Source organism: Oncorhynchus mykiss, chromosome 22 (genome assembly GCF_057628025.1).
Source record: "Oncorhynchus mykiss isolate SJ-2025 chromosome 22, ASM5762802v1, whole genome shotgun sequence".
Lineage (NCBI taxonomy): Eukaryota > Metazoa > Chordata > Actinopteri > Salmoniformes > Salmonidae > Oncorhynchus > Oncorhynchus mykiss.
In genome coordinates, this window is record NC_143043.1 from 22379432 (window position 1) to 22399489 (window position 20058).

The 20058-nt window shown below is 44.7% G+C and overlaps 1 protein-coding gene across 5 annotated transcripts in view; it reads left to right on the top strand.

Annotated features, from left to right (window-relative positions):
- Positions 1-20058, top strand: part of adarb1b (adenosine deaminase RNA specific B1b) — a 174658-nt gene that overhangs the window by 119691 nt on the left and 34909 nt on the right. For 2 of the 5 annotated variants that reach the window (XM_090215726.1, XM_090215728.1), the window contains exons 1-2: positions 1985-2095; positions 3224-3286. Coding sequence is in view for 1 of the 5 variants with exons in the window: in XM_021579245.3 (XP_021434920.3) it covers positions 5907-6006 (100 nt within the window). In the remaining 4 variants the exon portion in view is untranslated. Of the gene's footprint in view, positions 1-1984; positions 2096-3223; positions 3287-5788; positions 6007-20058 lie in introns of those variants that run through there. The other 3 variants (XM_090215727.1, XM_036958943.2, XM_021579245.3) reach the window with 2 other exon arrangements.

Genomic DNA, 20058 nt, shown 5'->3' on the forward strand with positions numbered 1-20058 from the left:
CCTCTCTGACCACTCTGACCCTGCTGGAAGCGGCATTGCTGGATGACTGGTCACTAAGTAGGCCAGGCTACTCATGACACATGACACAGTCTTCCTGCGCTCTATTCGCGCTCTATTCGCGCTCTATTCGCGCTCTATTCGGATTCAACTGGAGACACATTTTTTTTTCTTCACACCAGTTTAGATTCAACCATAACGGGGGAAACAATACTGTATTTACAGTACAGTGAAATATCCATCACTCATGATGAATTAAACTTGACCTTAGTTGTTGGGTAATGAAGACCAATGCTGCCCCCTACTGGTGAATTAGACTATGGGTTCGTTGACTAATTATTCTCAGCTCTTACTGCTGATCCTTACCGTGGACTTCCTTGATATTGGCCAGCCTTTTCATAGCCCATATATTGAAGATGAAGCTATTCTTTCACTTTTCAGTTCATGCATCATTTAGACCAAGTTATTTTGAAGGCCAACTCAATATCGCTCCCTTTGGCTGGAGCGCACACAATTGGTCCAACTGGGAAAAGTGCCCCATAGCATGGCTAATAGCTCTAAAAGTTTAATGTGAGTTTTGCCCTCCTAACACTGGCAGTTGTAAACAGGGCCATGCGACTACATACACAAAGTTTGTACTATAACGCCTGGGAACTCCCGCTTAGACCACAGTCCTGTTTGTAGCCTATTTGTGGCCTTTAATTTGGTCCAAACACATGTTCAAAGGTTTTGGGGAAATGACTCTGACTTTAGGAATTGGTACCACTACCACAATGGCCATTTTTATTTCAACCACGTTTATTCAGTTAACTGTCTGTAAACAGATGCCGTATGAGTTTAAGAAATATAAATTGTGACAACAGTTGTTTGGCCTTTGACTAGTGTTAGCCTGTAAAAAGAGGCTGTATTTTTCTATAAATAATTCTTATGCAACCACAGGGAGAGCCATCTGAAGGTCATGCTTCATTCAGAGTCTGAGACGCCTTACCGTTTCTCAACCAAGACCACTTCCTTCTCCTCTTGGCTCTCAAGACCGTTCGCGGTCAGACTTGGCCAGCTGTGGTTGTGCTTGGCCTATATACTGTCAGTAGTGTGATGGAAAGTCTGTCTCTATTTCTCTCTCTCTCTCTCTCTCGCTCTCTCTCTCTCTCTCTCTCTGTCTCTCTCTCTCTCTCTCTCTCTCTCTCTCTTGCTCTCTCGCCAACTGGCACATGCTTGTCTTATAGAAGAGCTATCTAAACGCATGCCTGTTGGTCTGAGCCAGAGTACCACAGACAGCCATGGGAATTTGAAGTGGGCAGTGATGGCGACGGCTGTGGTGTCCTCAAAGGACCCCTCAGGTCAAAGAGATGGACTTGCTCATCCCTACTCACTGCTCATTTCTCTATCAATCTCTCTTTTTCTCTCTTCTACCTCAATCTCCCTCTCTCCATTTCCCCTCCTCTCTTTCTCCTCTTCCTCTCCTCCCTCTGATACTCTTATATTTTCCCCTCCTCTCTTTCTTCTCTTCCTCTCCTCCCTCTGATACTCTTATATTTTCCCCTCCTCTCTTTCTCCTCTTCCTCTCCTCCCTCTGATACTCTTATCTTTTCCCCTCCTCTCTTTCTTCTCTTCCTCTCCTCCCTCTGATACTCTTATCTTTTCCCCTCCTCTCTTTCTTCTCTTCCTCTCCTCCCTCTGATACTCTTATATTTTCCCCTCCTCTCTTTCTTCTCTTCCTCTCCTCCCTCTGATACTCTTATCTTTTCCCCACTCTCGTAATCAGAGAGTTTAAAGCTTTATGGCTTTGGCTGGTCCAAGCTGTTTTTCTGCACATAATGTCAACTTATTTTATCCACTCCAGTGGACTTTTATTACAGATTTTAACTGTTGTTACCTTCAGCCTGCTTCTCTCAAGCTGTCGGCTCTACGTGACGAGGTGTGTTGTGTGTCTTCTCTCAAGCTGTCGGCTCTACGTGACGAGGTGTGTTGTGTGTCTTCTCTCAAGCTGTCGGCTCTACGTGACGAGGTGTGTTGTGTGTCTTCTCTCAAGCTGTCGGCTCTACGTGACGAGGTGTGTTGTGTGTCTTCTCTCAAGCTGTCGGCTCTACGTGACGAGGTGTGTTGTGTGTCTTCTCTCAAGCTGTCAGCTCTATGTGACGAGGTGTGTTGTGTGTCTTCTCTCAAGCTGTCAGCACTATGTGACGAGGTGTGTTGTGTGTCTTCTCTCAAGCTGTCATCTCTATGTGACGAGGTGTGTTGTGTGTCTTCTCTCAAGCTGTCATCTCTATGTGACGAGGTGTGTTGTGTGTCTTCTCTCAAGCTGTCAGCTCTACATGACGAGGTGTGTTGTGTGTCTTCTCTCAAGCTGTCAGCTCTATGTGACGAGGTGTGTTGTGTGTCTTCTCTCAAGCTGTCAGCACTATGTGACGAGGTGTGTTGTGTTTCTTCTCTCAAGCTGTCAGCACTATGTGACGAAGTGTGTTGTGTGTCTTCTCTCAAGCTGTCAGCACTATGTGACAAAGTGTGTTGTGTGTCTTCTCTCAAGCTGTCATCTCTATGTGACGAGGTGTGTTTTTGTGTCTTCTCTCAAGCTGTCATCTCTATGTGACGAGGTGTGTTTTTGTGTCTTCTCTCAAGCTGTCAGCATTATGTGACGAGGTGTGTTTTGGTGTCTTCTCTCAAGCTGTCAGCTCTATGTGACGAGGTGTGTTGTGTGTCTTCCTCAACCTGCCGGCTGTCAAATACTGTCTGGCCTATAACATCTGGAGCACAAGGAAGAAAGGGAGGGAGGGAGGGAGGGAGGGAGGAAAGGTGGATGGATGGATGGATGGATGGATGGATGGATGGATGGATGGAAGAAGTGATGATGTGGTGATTGATGACTGGGACAGAAACTTATGGGCTCTGTGTCCTGGGATGAATTTATCTGTTTTGTGAGATGTCCACAAGTGTGTGTGTGTGTGTGTGTGTGTGTGTGTGTGCGAGCCTACAAGGGTGTGTGTTGTCGACAACAAAAACACAAAAGACCAAGGCACTCTTCATGTTGTGAAAAATATATAAAAAGACTGACCAATAACCCCTTTACCAAAAAACCTCTTCATTCTACAAAATGCTGCCATTGTATTCTACTAGTGCTTCACATCCTTCTTGTTTTCCTGTGAGGGTTTTGCCTGTCAGCAGGTACCAGTGTGTGATGACGTGTACTGTAGCTGTACGTTGACCTGTGCTCTCCTTTCTCTCCCAGGCCACTGAAGAAGAACCACAGAGAGCGCCCAGCACTACACAACGGACAACAAAGGGAAAACAGGTGTCTTAACTAATTACTCTCTCGCCCCTCCCTCCCTCCCTCCCTCCCTCCCTCCCTCCCTCCCTCCCTCCCTCCCTCCCTCCCTCCCTCCCTCCCTCTCTCCATACCCTCCATACCCTCCCTCCATACCCTCCCTCCATACCCTCCCTCCCTCCATACCCTCTCTCCATACCCTCCCTCCCTCCATACCCTCTCTCCATACCCTCCCTCCCTCCCTCCATACCCTCTCTCCATACCCTCCCTCCCTCCCTCCATACCCTCTCTCCATACCCTCCCTCCCTCCATACCCTCACTCACTCACTCACTCACTCACTCACTCACTCACTCACTCTCTCTCTCACACACACTCTCTTCCACTTTGTCAGCCTCCCTCACTGACAGTGTTTCCGTCATATTTAGGGCCCACTGTTTTTACTAGTCAGGTCATATGGTCATTGGTCTGAGCCCTACTCATACGGCACCATAAAGCCTCTGGTGTCCCGTGAGGGCGGGCATGCAATACCAATGTCATCCACTGGGGGGCATTGTACACCAAGATAAAGGCCCATGTCATCTTGTAGTTTCCTTTGTGGACTCTGGTTAGTGTGGTTTAGACCACGTGTGTCAAACTCATTCCACGGAGGCCCGAGTATCTGCAGGATTTCTCTCCTCCCTTCATTCTTGATTGATGAGTTAAGGTCACTGATTAGTAAGGAACTCCCCTCGCCTGGTGGTCTAGGTCTTGGTTGAAAGGAAAAAGCAAAAACCAACAGACACGAGGCCCTCCGTGGATCGAGTTTGACGCCACCACCTAGACAGAAGGGTAATAGTAAGGCTTTAGACAGAAGGGTAATAGTAAGGCTTCAGACAGAAGGGTAATAGTAAGGCTTTAGACAGAAGGGTAATAGTAAGGCTTTAGACAGAAGGGTAATAGTAAGGCTTTAGACAGAAGGGTAATAGTAAGGCTTCAGACAGAAGGGTAATAGTAAGGCTTTAGACAGAAGGGTAATAGTAAGGCTTTAGACAGAAGGGTAATAGTAAGGCTTCAGACAGAAGGGTAATAGTAAGGCTTTAGACAGAAGGGTAATAGTAAGGCTTCAGACAGAAGGGTAATAGTAAGGCTTTAGACAGAAGGGTAATAGTAAGGCTTTAGACAGAAGGGTAATAGTAAGGCTTCAGACAGAAGGGTAATAGTAGGGCTTCAGACAGAAGGGTAATAGTAAGGCTTTAGACAGAAGGGTAATAGTAAGGCTTTAGACAGAAGGGTAATAGTAAGGCTTTAGACAGAAGGGTAATAGTAAGGCTTCAGACAGAAGGGTAATAGTAAGGCTTTAGACAGAAGGGTAATAGTAAGGCTTTAGACAGAAGGGTAATAGTAGGGCTTCAGACAGAAGGGTAATAGTAAGGCTTTAGACAGAAGGGTAATAGTAAGGCTTTAGACAGAAGGGTAATAGTAAGGCTTTAGACAGAAGGGTAATAGTAAGGCTTTAGACAGAAGGGTAATAGTAAGGCTTTAGACAGAAGGGTAATAGTAAGGCTTTAGACAGAAGGGTAATAGTAAGGCTTTAGACAGAAGGGTAATAGTAAGGCTTTAGACAGAAGGGTAAAATCGTATTCATGTACAACCATATTAAAGGACAGTGTCGTACATGGTCTTTATAGTAAGTCCTCCTGTATTCTAACTCGGAATGTGCCGTTTGTGCGGCTGTTATACGCTGCTAATATTTCGCGTCGTTGAGATGGCCTTTAGTGACGTAATAGCAGAGTAGTGACAGCGTATGCCCACTAGAGGGAGGTAGAGCCCTGTGCTGCTATATTGTGACTTGTCTTATTTAGTTACGCCTGTATAAACCTGTTAAGAGTTTATACACTCATCACGTGACGTGTGAGATATTTCACCTCAAAGGTGTGTTATTATTGCAGGACAAGTACCTTGGGCTCAGCTGTTTTACTGCATGAGTGTGTGTTTTGAGAAATGAGATCACTTGTAGTTAGTCGTTTATGAGTGTGTTTACAGTAGTGTGACTGTGTTTGAGTGTGTGATAGTGTGTGTGTGTAGCCTACATTTTAAGCATGCATGTTTGTCCGTGTGTGTGCATGCTAGTGCGCACGCAAGTCTGTCCGGATTTGTGTGTGTGTGCGTGTGTGTGTGTGTGCACATACAGTACATGTGTTAGTGCGCATGTGTTTTGTCCAATGTGTGTGTGAACAGGTAGAGGCCAGGCAACGAGCCAGAGGCAGCCTGTGATAGGTTGAGGGACAGTGTGACGTGTCAGTGAGATGCTATAGAAGCACCGAGCTGGCGGGAGCTAGCTGCCTCTTCTGCCTGGAGAGAAGGAGTGGAAAAGAAAGAGCGAGAGAGAGAAATATAGGACCAACTCCTTGTGACGTTCTACAACTCTCCGAGGAACCGCACCAGTCCTCTCCTTTGAGTACATCCACTTCCCTCCCACACACTCTCTATCTGCTTCCCTCCAACTAGGTGGAGGGCGACAGAAACCAAGAAAGAAAAAAAAGAGAGACTGAGAGAGGGAGGTTGAGGGTAGTAAGCGTTCCACCACATGGCTAGAATCTAGAGGGCCAGTAGGGAGCGTTTCCAGGGCAGGAGAGCAGTGTGGTAGCCGGTGAAGGACAGAACAGCATGGCCCTGTTCAGCACTGGCCCTCAGAGCCTGGGCTCCTACTACTGCCTCATCCGCAGGAGGTTCAAGAGGAGGCGCAAGAAACGCAGCGAGCGCCAAGGTATCCACCTTTTCTTTGTAGTTTGTGTGAGATGTGCATTTGGGAGTGTGTGTGTGTGTGTGTATTGCACAATTACCTTTGTTTTTATTACGTACTTTGAATCATCCTGTAGTAGTGTCTCTTGGTCTAGCAGTGGTTCCACTACAATTTTGTAATTTTTATTTATCTATTTCACCTTTATTTAACCAGGTAGGCCAGTTGAGAACAAGTTCTCATTTACAACTGCGACATGGCCAAGATAAAGCATAGCAGTGCGACAAAAACAACACAGAGTTACACATAAACAAATGTACAGTCAATAACTGTAACAAATAAAACAATGTAAAAAAAAAAAGATTTATGTACAGTGTGTGCAAATGTAGAAGAGTAGGGAGGAGATGAGATAGAGATGAGAGATGAGATGAAAATAATTATAATTTAGCATTAATACTGGAGTGATATATGTGTAGATGATGATGTGCATGTAGAAATACTGGGGTGCAAAAGAGAAAGAAGGTAAGTAATAATATGGGGATGAGGTAGTTGGGTGTGCTATTTACAGATTGGCTGTGTGCAGGTACAGTGATCGGTAAGCTGATCTGTCAGCTGATGCTTAAAGTTAGAGAGGGAGATGTAAGACTATACCTGCTGGAGCACGTGCTACGAGTGGGTGTTGCTATGGTGACCGGTGAGCTGATATAAGGCTGGGCTTTACCTAGCCAAGGCTTATAGATGTCCTGGAGCCAGTGGGTTTTGCGACTAATATATATGGGGCTTTGGTGATAAAACGGATGACACTGTGATAGACTACATCCAGTTTGCTGAGTAGAGTGTTGGGGGCTATTTTGTAAATGACATCGCCCAAGTCAAGGATTGGTAGGATAGTCAGTTTTACGAGGGTATGTTTGGCGGCATGAGTGAAGCAGGCTTTGTTGCGAAATAGGAAGCCGATTCTAGATTCAATTTTGGATTGGAGATGCTTAACGTGTTTCTGGAGAGTTTACAGTCTAACCAGACACCTACGTATTTGTAGTTGTCCACATATTCTAGGTCAGAACCGTCCAGAGTAGTGATGCTCGTCGGGTGGAAGGGTGCGGGCAGCAATCGGTTGAAGAGCATACACTTAGTTTTACTAGCATTTAAGAGCAGTTGGAGGCTACGGAAGGAGTGTTGTATGTCGTTGAAGCTCGTTTGGAGGTTTGTTAGCACAGTGTCCAAAGAAGGGCCAGATGTATACAGAATGGTGTCGTCTGCGTAGAGGTGGATCAGAGAATCACCTGCAGCAAGAGCGACATCATTGATATACACAGAGAAAAGAGTCGGCCCGAGAATTGAACCCTGTGGCACCCCATAGAGACTGCCAGATGTCCAGACAACAGGCTCTCCGATTTGACACACTGAACTCTATCTGAGAAGTAGTTAGTAAACCAGGCGAGGCAGTCATTTGAGAAGCCAATGCTATTGAGTCTGCCAATAAGAATGCTTTCGACAGAGTCAATGAAGACGGCTGCACAGTACTGTCTTTTATGGATGGCGGTTATGGTATCGTTTAGGACCTTGAGCGTGGCTGAGGTGCACCCATGACCAGCTCCGAAACCAGATTGCATAGTGGAGAAGGTGCAGTGGGATTGGTGATCTGTTCATTAACTTGGCTTTCGAAGATTTTAGAAAGCCAGGGCAGGATGGATATAGGTCTATAACAATTTGGGTCTAAGATGTCTCCCACTTTGAAGAGAGGGATGACTGCGGCAGCTTGTCAATCTTTGGGGATCTCAGATAATACGAAAGAGAGGTTGAATAGGCTGGTAATAGGGGTTGCAACAATTTCGGCATAGAGGGTCCAGATTGTCTAGCCCAGCTGATTTGCAGGGATCCAGATTTTGCAGCTCTTTCGGAACATCAGCTGTTTGGATTTCACTGTAGGAGAAGCGGGGGGGTGGGGGGGTTTGGAAAGTTGCTGCAGGGGGTGCTGAGGTGTTGGCCGGGGTAGGGGTAGCCAGGTGGAAAGCATGGCCAGGCGTGGAAAAATGCTTATTGAAATTCTCGATTATCGTAGATTTATCAGTGGTGACAGTGTTTCCTATCCTCAGTGCAGTGGGCAGCTGGGAGGAGGTGCTCTTATTCTCCATGGACTTTACAGTGTCCCAAAACATTTTGGAATTAGTGCCACAGGAAGCAAATTTCTGTTTGAAAAAGCTAGCCTTAGCTTTCCTAAGTATATTAGTTCGATGCTGATGCAGAACGCCACAGGATGTTTTTGTGCTGGTCAAGGGCAGTCAAGTCTGGGGGCTATATCTGTTCTTAGTTCAACATTTGAATTGGGCATACTTATTTAAGATGGAGAGGAAAGCACTTTTGAAGAGCAACCAGGCATCCTCTACTGATGGGATGAGGTCAATATCCTTCCAGGATACCCAGGCCAGGTCAATTAGAATGGCCTGCTCGCAGAAGTGTTTTAGGAAGCGTTTGACAGTGATGAGGGGTGGTCGTTTGACTGCGGACCCATTACACACGCAGGCAATGAGGCAGTGATCACTGAGATCCTGGATGAAGACAGCAGAGGTGTATTTAGAGGGCAAGTTGGTCTGGATGAGGGTGCCCATGGTTACGGATGTTGGGTTGTACCTGGTAGGTTCCTTCATAATTTGTGTGAGATTGAGGGAATCTAGCTTAGATTTTAGGACGGCCGGGGTGTTAAGCAAGTCCCAGTTTAGGTCACCTAACAGTTCGAACTCTGAAGATAGATGGGGTGGCAATCAATTCACATATGGTGTCCAGGGCACAGCTGGGGGCTGAACGGGGTCTATAACAAGTGGCAACAGTGAGAGACTTGTTTCTGGAAAGGTGGATTTTTAAAAGAAGAAGCTCGGATTGCTTGGGCACAGACAGGACAGAACTCTGCAGGCTATCTCTGCAATAGATTGCAACTCCACCCCCTTTGGCAGTTCTATCTTGTCAGATAATGTTATAATTAGGGATGGAAATTTCAGGATTTTTGGTGTCCTTCCTAAGCCAGGATTCAGACACGGCTAGAACATCCGGGTTGGCTACGCAGATGCTCGTTGAAGCGTGCAAACAGTTTGGATAAAATGATTGAATAACATGTATGCGTACATTTATTTTGCAACCCTCGCGCTCACAACACGGCGGTGTGGTCAGCATATTAGCGACTTACCCAGAAAGACTCACAGCTGTAATTGCTGCCAAAGATGCTTCTACAGTGAATACTTATGTAAATGAGATATTTCTGTATTTAATTTTCAATACATTTGTTAAAATTCATAAAAACATGTTACCACTTTGCCATTATGGGGTATTGTGTGTAGATGGGTGAGAAATAAATCTATCTAATCCGTTTTGAATTCAGGCTGTAAGACAATAAAATGTGGAATAAGTCAAGGGGTATGAATAATTTCAGAATCCACTGTAATATGGCTAATTAAGCAGCCCATATATAGCGCAGAACTTGTAGACTAGCACAGGAAAGCAGCGCCACAGATGAAAAGAGAAACTAGTGATCAAACCTAAGTTAGTAAGTAGCCTATTTTTGGTAGAGTGCGCGTGGCTCGCTTTGCTCTTTCAAACAGTCAAACAAACAGTGCGATTTTGAGATTTTTTTTTCTCAATTTCAAGTAACCAATCCCAAGACTCTCTGTGAGTGAGACAGACTTATCGCTCTGTTACTGAGAGGCCTTTCTGTGAGAAAGACGTACCTCTCTGTAGTTAGAGAGACCTATCTCTCTGTGAGTAAGAAAGACCAATCTGTGTGAATGACACCGAGCTCTCAATCTGGGAATGAGACAGACCTCTGTAAGTAAGACAGGCCTATCTCTCTGTGGGTGAGACAGGCCTATCTCTCTGTGGGTGAGACAGGCCTATCTCTCTGTGGGTGAGACAGGCCTATCTCTCTTTGGGTGAGACAGGCCTATCTCTCTGTGAGTGAGACAGGACTATCCCTGTGAGTGATACAGAACCCTCTCTTTGTGAATAAGGCGGCCTCCTCTGTCTTGGAGAGTAAGATAGACCTCTGTGTGTGAGTGAGACTTCTCTCTCTGTAAGTGAAGTAGACTGACTTGGCTCCTCTGGGACTCTAAGCTTCTCCCCTGCTCTAGGGATTAGCCCAACAGGCCGGGGAAGTAGTAATTTTTTAGATGCTCCCTCTCAGTAGCGGTATTAGGGATGTCAGCTATTTGCTTTGATATATCCTGCCTGCCTCCCACCCACCCACCCATCCCACTGCGAATTGTCAAACCCGAGCCTGTTCATCCGAGTAAACCCGCCACTGCTGAAGTTGCGTTTTAGCCGCGCGAGTCGCGAACAACCAAAACTTAAGACAGACTTTTTGTCTGTCAGCTTCGCTGGTGTCCGTCTCCATCTCTTCCTCGTTATCGCTCCGGAAATGACAGCGCCACTTTGCACTAACCCCAGAGAGGAGAAGGCTTAAGGGTGACATTTGGGTAATGCTATTCCGCTAACCCCATCACAGCTGGCAATAATTCCCTCAGTGAGCGGAAGCCATGATGAGTCCCCAGAGTGTGTTAGGCCATTGTGTTTGCCTCCTTGGTGATCAGCAGCTACGCTACGTTAACACTAACTGATGGCGTGGCCTGGGCTGTTCCCAGCCTTTCTGTCTGTCAGACCAGTTAACCTGTGAGTTAGTGGCTAATGCCAGCTCTGTCAGACCAGCTACCCAGCCAGTTAGCCTCGCAGAGGTTTACATTAATGGAGGAGGCAACAGTCAGTTGTTTGCACTCTTCTGTGAGCTTCATTCACATTTCCCAAAGATAAGCAAAGTTGCTGAATTGAAAACATCAACAGTGCCTTTTGCTCATATTTTTGGCTGATCGGTGTGTGTCAATGACATTGACCATATACTAGACATGTGAATGGCCTCATCCATTGCAAACCACTTAGTCGCATGGCTACTTTCAATTGAGTCTAGGAACACTACACAACAGCACATTTTCCAACAGAGGAAGCGTCAATGTATCGCCCCCACAATACATTGTAGCGAGGAGGACACTCATAAGGCAATGCCTCTCCAATGGTCCGTATATGAAATATGGAAAATGGGACCCAGGGTTTTGTGCAGAGCCTGCAGAATCTTCAAAATGAGCTTTTGGAGATGGAGTGGGAGGGAGATATGCCGTGTCTCCACTCTGTGGATCCATTTCTTAGGAGAACAGGCTGTTCCATTCAGTTCTGTTAGCCAGAAACGATTCAGCCTTTTTCTGTGAAAAGTTCTTATACAACACCCCACCTACTCCAACAGCAAATTACAAAGAGGTTAGCTATCAGCGACCTCCAATGCTTTTGAAAGGATATTAAGATTGAAAAAAAGATCTGAATAGAGTCTTTGAATCGAAGTAAGCAAACGCATTATAGATTTAAAGGGCTTCCATGCTAGATTAACAGGGTTTCCGATTTCCACTGCACTCAAGGCACTACACTCAATGACAGCGAATTAACAAAGCATTCAGGAAAGTGTTTCTGTCTGGAAATCACAAATGACAGCCACTACCTCAATACAGTCACAAAGCAGCAACAAATTGGCTGCTGCAGGAAAAGTCTGCTCTAGCCTTGGCAGACACAATATCGAACAACATCAAACAGCATCCAACAACAACAGTGGGAAAAGAGACCTTATTTGACATTTATTCATTGAAAACCGAACGCCAAAGCACTTATTAAGACACTTATTAAGACACTTATTAAGACACTTATTAAGACACTTATTAAGACACTTATTAAGACACCAAGTTGACGACTGCATTTTGTTAACGTAATCTCGTCGCCGGGGGCCCCACAATGCAAACACTCTGTCATGATAAGAAATTAGCTGGGTCACGCCGTCTAGGAGTGAACAGTGTGTAATTAGCCCCGATTAGCATTCGGCTAATGGTTGTCAGCCTGTGATAGAGGAGGAAGCCGTGTTGCCGGAGCAGCGCTAACGTGTGTTCAGCCAGGGAGGACGCCGTTCCTGTGACTCTGAGGAGGGTTGGTCGGCTCTTAGGTGTCAACGCCGCTACCTACAGTATGCCTCATTTCCCATGGACGTGGGCCAACATTAGTGATGGGGGGGGGGGGGGTATTTTTGATGGTATATCGTATCCTTTTGACGATATTGCAATATTATTTTTGCGCTAGTTGGCTGTACCTGCACCACAACGCGGACGACGCTAGGCCAATTGTGCGTCGCCCCACGGACCAATTTGTTTTCGGCACTTTTATGTCTCTTGTCCCTCTGCAGCAGACGTATGGTGAGCAATTATGTTTGGACCGTGGAATCTCAATGAAATCACAGTGTTGAATCACTATACATATAGAATCATGAGAATTGCACTACATATACGTATCGTGAGGTCCCTGGCAATTCCCAGCCCAAGGTAGCATAATGTGTGTGGATGGTACAATAACTAATTTACAAGCATTGTATGGCTACTAGGGCTATAATGATGCTATGGCTATGTGTTGCATTCATTCGTATATGCACACTAACAGCAACTAGTGACAATTTGAGGACAAGAGCTTAAGTATAAGGGGAAGCTGAAACTCTATTCTTTACTTGTCTGGTTGTCTTCCTTTCTTCCCTCCCTCTTCCCTCCCTCTTCCCTCTCTACTTTGCTCCCATCTCTCTTCCCACCTCACTTTATCCATCTCAACTCTGTCTGTCTCTCCCTGTTCCCTCCCTACATTCATTTTTCTCCCTCTCCCTCCCTCTGTAACCCTGCGCCCATCACTCCCACACTTGTCCTTAACGTGCTGCAGACTCTCCCTCTCTCCCGTTCTCTCTCCTGTTCCCGCTCTACTGTCAAGACAAGCCTTATCTGTCTGTGACCTTTCAGAGTGAGACCCTCTCCGCTCCCAACTGTCCATCAACATTAACTCATAACCTGGTAATAACGGAGGCAGGAGGTGTGAAATTCCACTTCTCTACCCACTCTCACACACACACACACTCCCCGTTCCAAACACATGTGCATCTGCACAAATAGAAAGTGCATGTTTACACACACACATGTGGGAAAAAAAACATGCACGCACCAACGTGAGGATACTGGAGTGCCTGACACGGCCTTGAATATGAAGTACAGTGCACATTGCGAGCAGCAGGGCTATTGAGGCGAGGAAAATGGGAAGAGAGGAGGGGGGGGGGGGGGGCAAAGAGAGAGGGCAATAGAAATAGATAGTTGGAGAGAGAGAGGCAGAGACTATGCTGATACCAGCAGGTCAGCCCGCAGCACTTCAAAATACGATGTGAGAGAATGAGGCCATACACACTCTCATACACACATTCATACACACTCTCATGCACACTCTCATATGCACACAGCAGCTGACCCGTTGCCTCTAACCAACTGTCAGCGCATGTCTTAGTTCATCTTTGTTGTAAACTTTTTTGTGACCAGTTTCTGGTTTTTATTCTTGCATCATGTCATGCAACCCAACTCACACTCCTAGGCACACACACACACCCTCTCAGTCTCTCCTGTGTGTGACTGGGGTCACTGAACAGTGACCTCTGATACCTCTGGCTATGGTCCGTGGAGAACTAAGGAGAACTATCAGACCTTACACACCTGCCCCCACAGGCACACAGTGCGTATATCATAAATCATAGCTGTCACACAGATTTTACAGGTTCCTCTGAAAAGGCGAAAGGGACGACGGCAACCACTCAGCGCCCTTGAAGAGAGAGGGAGGAGGGAGAAAGAGAGGGAGAGAAATAGTATGTTTTTATTGAACCGCCTATATTAGCTCTGTTGGCCTGTGTCCTAGACAGTAGTGGAAAAAGTACCCAATTGTCATACTTCAGTAAAAGTAAAGATACCTTAATAGAAAATGACTCAAGTAAAAGTGAAAGTCACCCAAAGAATAGTATTTGGTTTTAAATGTACTTTAATATCAAAAGTAAAAGTATAAATCATTTCTTCATATTAAGCAAACCAGGTGGCACCATTTACTTTTCCATTTTCTTTTCTTTTTTTTCAATTTACCGATTGCCAGGGGCCACACTCCAACACAGACATATTTACAGTAAGGATGACCAGGGATGTTCACTCGATAAGTGCATGAATTCAACCATTTTCCTGTCCTGCTAAGCATTCAAAATGTAATGAGTATTTTTGAGTGTCAGGGAAAATGTACATTATTTTTTTAGGAATGTAGTGAAGCAAAAGAAAAAGTTGACAAACATATAAATGCTAAAGTAAAGTACAGATACCCCCCAAAACGACTTTTAGTACTTTACTTTTAGTAAAGTAGTACTTTACTTTAAAGTACTTAGTACCTCTCGCCGGCTTTGTATTCATGTAACCTGATGAAATTGCTGTACACAATATGATCTTGTTGCCATCTGATGCACATTCAGATGTCATAAATCAGCACTGCAGAGCTCTCCCTGTCCTATGCCGTACCTTGATTGTATTACTGTTGATGATATCTGGAAATGTGCATGTACACCCTGGCCCATCTACGGTTGCTAGCCTCAATTGTGCTCTGATATCTGCTTCACTGATTTCTGCTCCCGTAAAAGCCTGGGTTTTCTGCATGTTAACACTAGAAGCTTATTACCTAAAATGAATCAATTGACAGAGTGGATTCACAGCTCCAATCCAAATGTGTTGGTCATTACTGAGACGTGGTTAAGGAAGAGTGTTTTGAATACTGATGTTAATCTTTCTGGTTCTAACCTTTTTCGGCAAGACCGATCTTCCAACGGTGGGTGAGTGGCAATCTTTACCAAGGATCACCTTCAGTGATTGGTTGTCTCCACCAAGTCTGTCCCCCAAAATTAGATTTCCTGGTTTTAAGCATTAAACTTTCAAATGGCTCTTTGTTAACTGTCGCTGGGTGCTATCGTCCTCCATCAGCACCGGCCTGTACCCTACCTGCCCTAAACTCTCTCCTGGCCCCTTACACCAAGTCTGAATTTGTCCTGCTAGGTGACCTAAACAGGGACATACTTAAACCACCTGACCAAGTCCTAAAACAATTTGACTCCCTAAATCTTTCTCAGATTATTACCAATCCCACAAGGTATGACTCCAAACACCCAGAAAAGGCTACTCTCCTTGATGTTATCCACACAAATAATCCTGATAGGTATCAGTCTGGTGTTTTCTGTAATGACCTTGGTGATCACTGTTTTACAGCATGCGTTCATAATGGCTGCTTAGTGAAACGACCTGTCCTGATTTGTCATAGACACTTCCTAAAAATCTTTAATGAGCAAGCCTTCCTTCATGAACTGACCTCTGTAAAATGATATCGAATCAGCTTGATCCCCCTCTGTCGAAGACGCTTGGACCTGCTTTTTTGATATTTTCAGTAGTATTGTTAACCAACACACCCCCATAAGAAAATGAGAATTAAAAACAGGTTTATTCAGCCCCTGGTTCGACCGTGATCTTGCAGAGATACTCTACCTCAAGAATTGCATTTGGTGAAAGGCTCGGCACATGCATACTCAGGCTGACTGGCTCTCGTTCAGGCAAATGAGAAATAAGTGAACTCAGGCTACCCGGAAGGCCAAAGTGACTTACTTTAAGGAACAGTTCTCTCCCTGTGGGTCTTAATCCCAAGAAGTTCTGGGAAACGGTTAAAGACCTGGAGAATAAACCCTCCTCCTCACAGCTGCCCATGTCCCTTAATGTTAATGATGTGGTTGTTACTGACCAGAAGCACATGGCTGAGCTCTTTAATCACCACTTCATTAACCTCTAGCGTCGAGCAATCCCGTATCCGGGAGTGTAATCATAGCCTCAAGCTCATTACCATAACGCAACGTTTCCTATTCATGAAAATCGCAAAAGAAATGAAATAAATGTATTCAAACACAAGCTTAGCCTTTTGTTAACAACACTGTCATCTCAGATTTTCAAAATATGCTTTTCAACCAAAGCTACACAAGCATTTGTGTAAGAGTATTGAGAGCCTAGCATAGCATAGCATTAAGCCTAGCATTCAGCAGGCAACATTTTCACAAAAACAAGAAAAGCATTCAAATAAAATAATTTACCTTTGGAAAAACTTCGGATGTTTTCAATGACGAGACGAGTTAGATAGCAAATGTTCATTTTTTCCAAAAATATTATTTGTGTGGACGAAATAGCTCCGTTTTGTTCATCAAGAAAAACACTGGAAAATGCAGTCACTTACAACGCCAAACTTTTTTCCAAATTAGCTCCATAATATCGACAGAAACATGGCAGACGTTGTTTAGAATCAATCCTCAAGGTGTTTTTCACATATCTATTCGATAATCTATCAGTGGTGGCAGTTGCCTTCTTATCAGAAGAAAAGGGAAAAATACTGCAGCTGGAGATTACGCAATAATTGCGACGGAGGACACCAAGCGACCACCTGGTAGATGTAGTCTCTTATGGTCAATCTTCCAATCATATGCCTACAAATACGTCACAATGCTGCAGACACCTTGGGGAAAACGTGGAAAACGTAAGCTGACTCCTAGCTCCTTCACAGCCATATAAGGAGTCATTGCCATGAGGCGGTTTAAAAAAATGCGTCACTTCCTGATTGGATTTTTATCTGGGTTTTTTCTGTAACATCAGTTCTGTGGCACTCACAGACAATATCTTTGCAGTTTTGGAAACGTCAGAGTGTTTTCTTTCCAAAGCTGTCAATTATATGCATAGTCAAGCATAGTCAAACGTTTTTCATCCAAAAATTAAAATAGCGCCCCCTATATCCAAGAAGTTAAGTCAGGATTCCTATTTGACTCAGCCATGCCTCCTTGCCCATCCAACATTTCCTCATCTCCCACCCCTTCTAATGTGACTATCCCTGATCCTTCTCCCTCTTTTTCCCCTGCGCCACTACAAAGTGTCTCCCTGTAGGCAGTCACTGAGTCCAAGGTGCTAAAGGAGCTCCTTAAACTTGACCCCAAAAAAACATCTGGGTCAGATGGTTTAGACCCTTTCTTCTTTAAGGTTGCTGCCCCTATTATCGCCAAGCCTATCTCCAACCTTTTTAACCTGTCTCTCCTTTCTGGGGAGGTTCACATTGCCCTTGATTCTAAGCAATATTGTGCTGCTATTTGTATTGACTTGGCAAAGCTTTTGATATGGTAGACCATTCCATTCTTGTGGGCCGGCTAAGGAGTATTGGTGTCTCTGAGGGGTCTTTGGGCTGGTTTGCTATCTACCTCTCTCAAAGAGTGCAGCGTACAGCGTCAAGAAATCTGCTGTCTCAGCCTCCGCCTGTCACCAAGGGAGTACCCCAAGGCTCTAACCTAGGCCCCACGCTCTTCTCAATTTACATAAACAACATCGCTCCGGCAGTAGGAAGCTCTCTCATCCATTTATATGCAGATGATACAGTTTTATACTGTGTCATCTGAAAAATTGGGCGTGCAAAATTATTCAGCCCCCTTAAGTTAATACTTTGTAGTGCCACCTTTTGCTGCAATTACAGCTGTAAGTCGCTTGGGGTATGTCTCTATCAGTTTTGCACATCGAGAAACTGAAATTTTTTCCCATTCCTCCTTGCAAAACAGCTCGAGCTCAGTGAGGTTGGATGGAGAGCATTTGTGAACAGCAGTTTTCAGTTCTTTCCACAGATTCTCGATTGGATTCAGGTCTGGACTTTGACTTGGCCATTCTAACACCTGGATATGTTTATTTTTTAACCATTCCATTGTAGATTTTGCTTTATGTTTTGGATCATTGTCTTGTTGGAAGACAAATCTCCGTCCCAGTCTCAGGTCTTTTGCAGACTCCATCAGGTTTTCTTCCAGAATGGTCCTGTATTTGGCTCCATCCATCTTCCCATCAATTTTAACCATCTTCCCTGTCCCTGCTGAAGAAAAGCAGGCCCAAACCATGATGCTGCCACCACCATGTTTGACAGTGGGGATGGTGTGTTCAGCTGTGTTGCTTTTACGCCAAACATAACGTTTTGCATTGTTGCCAAAAAGTTCAATTTTGGTTTCATCTGACCAGAGCACCTTCTTCCACATGTTTGGTGTGTCTCCCAGGTGGCTTGAGGCAAACTTTAAATGACACTTTTTATGGATATCTTTAAGAAATGGCTTTCTTCTTGCCACTCTTCCATAAAGGCCAGATTTGTGCAATATACGACTGATTGTTGTCCTATGGACAGAGTCTCCCACCTCAGCTGTAGATCTCTGCAGTTCATCCAGAGTGATCATGGGCCTCTTGGCTGCATCTCTGATCAGTCTTCTCCTTGTATGAGCTGAAAGTTTAGAGGGACGGCCAGGTCTTGGTAGATTTGCAGTGGTCTGATACTCCTTCCATTGCAATATTATCGCTTGCACAGTGCTCCTTGGGATGTTTAAAGCTTGGGAAATCTTTTTGTATCCAAATCCGGCTTTAAACTTCTTCACAACAGTATCTCGGACCTGCCTGGTGTGTTCCTTGTTCTTCATGATGCTCTCTGCACTTTTAACGGACCTCTGAGACTATCACAGTGCAGGTGCATTTATACAGAGACTTGATTACACACAGGTGGATTGTATTTATCATCATTAGTCATTTAGGTCAACATTGGATCATTCAGAGATCCTCACTGAACTTCTGGAGAGAGTTTGCTGCACTGAAAGTAAAGGGGCTGAATAATTTTGCACGCCCAATTTTTCAGTTTTTGATTTGTTAAAAAAGTTTGAAATATCCAATAAATGTCGTTCCACTTCACGATTGTGTCCCACTTGTTGTTGATTCTTCACAAAAAAATACAGTTTTATATCTTTGTTTGAAGCCTGAAATGTGGCAAAAGGTCGCAAAGTTCAAGGGGGCCGAATACTTTCGCAAGGCACTGTATTTATGATTATTTTTTAATCCCAGGCCCCCGTCCCCGCAGGAGGCCTTTTGCCTTTTGGTAGGCCTTCATTGAAAATAAGAATTTGTTCTTAACTGACTTGCCTAGTTTTAAAAAAAAAAGTGTAAATAAATAATACTTTACACCACAGCCCAGGTGTGTAATCTTTAAGGCATACACCAAGTCCACAAATGCGGGGAAGTGATTGATACTGCATTACTCCCTCTTGAGCGAGGTACCTGACAACATTTTAGCCATGTCTGTTTTGCCAGATGACTAAGCATCCCTATGAGGTATCATGCAGTACTGTTTATTTTCTGCCTTCAACTATTACTTCTGTCCCGTGCATCACGTGTTTGAATTATGGTATCCTCTTATTGTCTTGTCTTGCATAAGGGAATGTTGCAAAACTAAATGTAGCTACAGTGTTGAATTTACAACCTTTTTTAAAAATCCTTACATCACTGAGTATGATGAGGGGTATCCATTTCTGCTCCGTCTCTATGGGACACTTAGTAAGATCCGAATATCCAGCTGGCACCCGGAGCTTGTAACAGAGACTCCTAAAGACATGGAGAAGTCTGTTCATACTGAAGTGAAATTGGTCTTGGCAATCTAATTCCAACCAGTTATTGGTCATTAGAAAAATCAAATTGAATAATGGAATCTGAGATGGAGATTTGCGTGGGGGTACAGTATTAAAGAAACCAAATGAATAATGGAGTCTGAGATGGAGATTTGTGTGGAGGCACGGTGTGTGTCTGTGAAGGGGGCACGGCAGGGGCGATGTTAGGCGGCCACGCTCCTCTCCTCCCATTCCCCGGCCCATCAGTTTCAATCAGGCAAAAAGAAAGGCCTCCCTGTCCGCGAGGACCCCAGTCCATTAGGCCGCTGGTGGCCCCACACGTGTACCCCATTATGGTGCATTACCTGGGTACCGCCACCAGGAAACAGGACAGAAAAAAACTGGACAGCAAAGAAAAAAAGATGGGCTCGGACATTACAAAAGCCCTGTCTGGTTCACATCTAATTATTAAAAACTGCCTTTCCTTCTCAAAGTAATCACTGATCTGCCATGATTTGATATGTGAAAATACATTGTAGAGAATCTAGAAACATTGCCGTTGCCTAATGCCTATCCAATATCACATACAGTTGAAGTCGGAAGTTTACATACACTTAGGTTGGAGTCTTTAAAGCTAGTTTTTCAACCACTCCACAAATGTCTTGTTAACAAACTATAGTTTTGGCAAGTCGGTTAGGACATCTACTTTG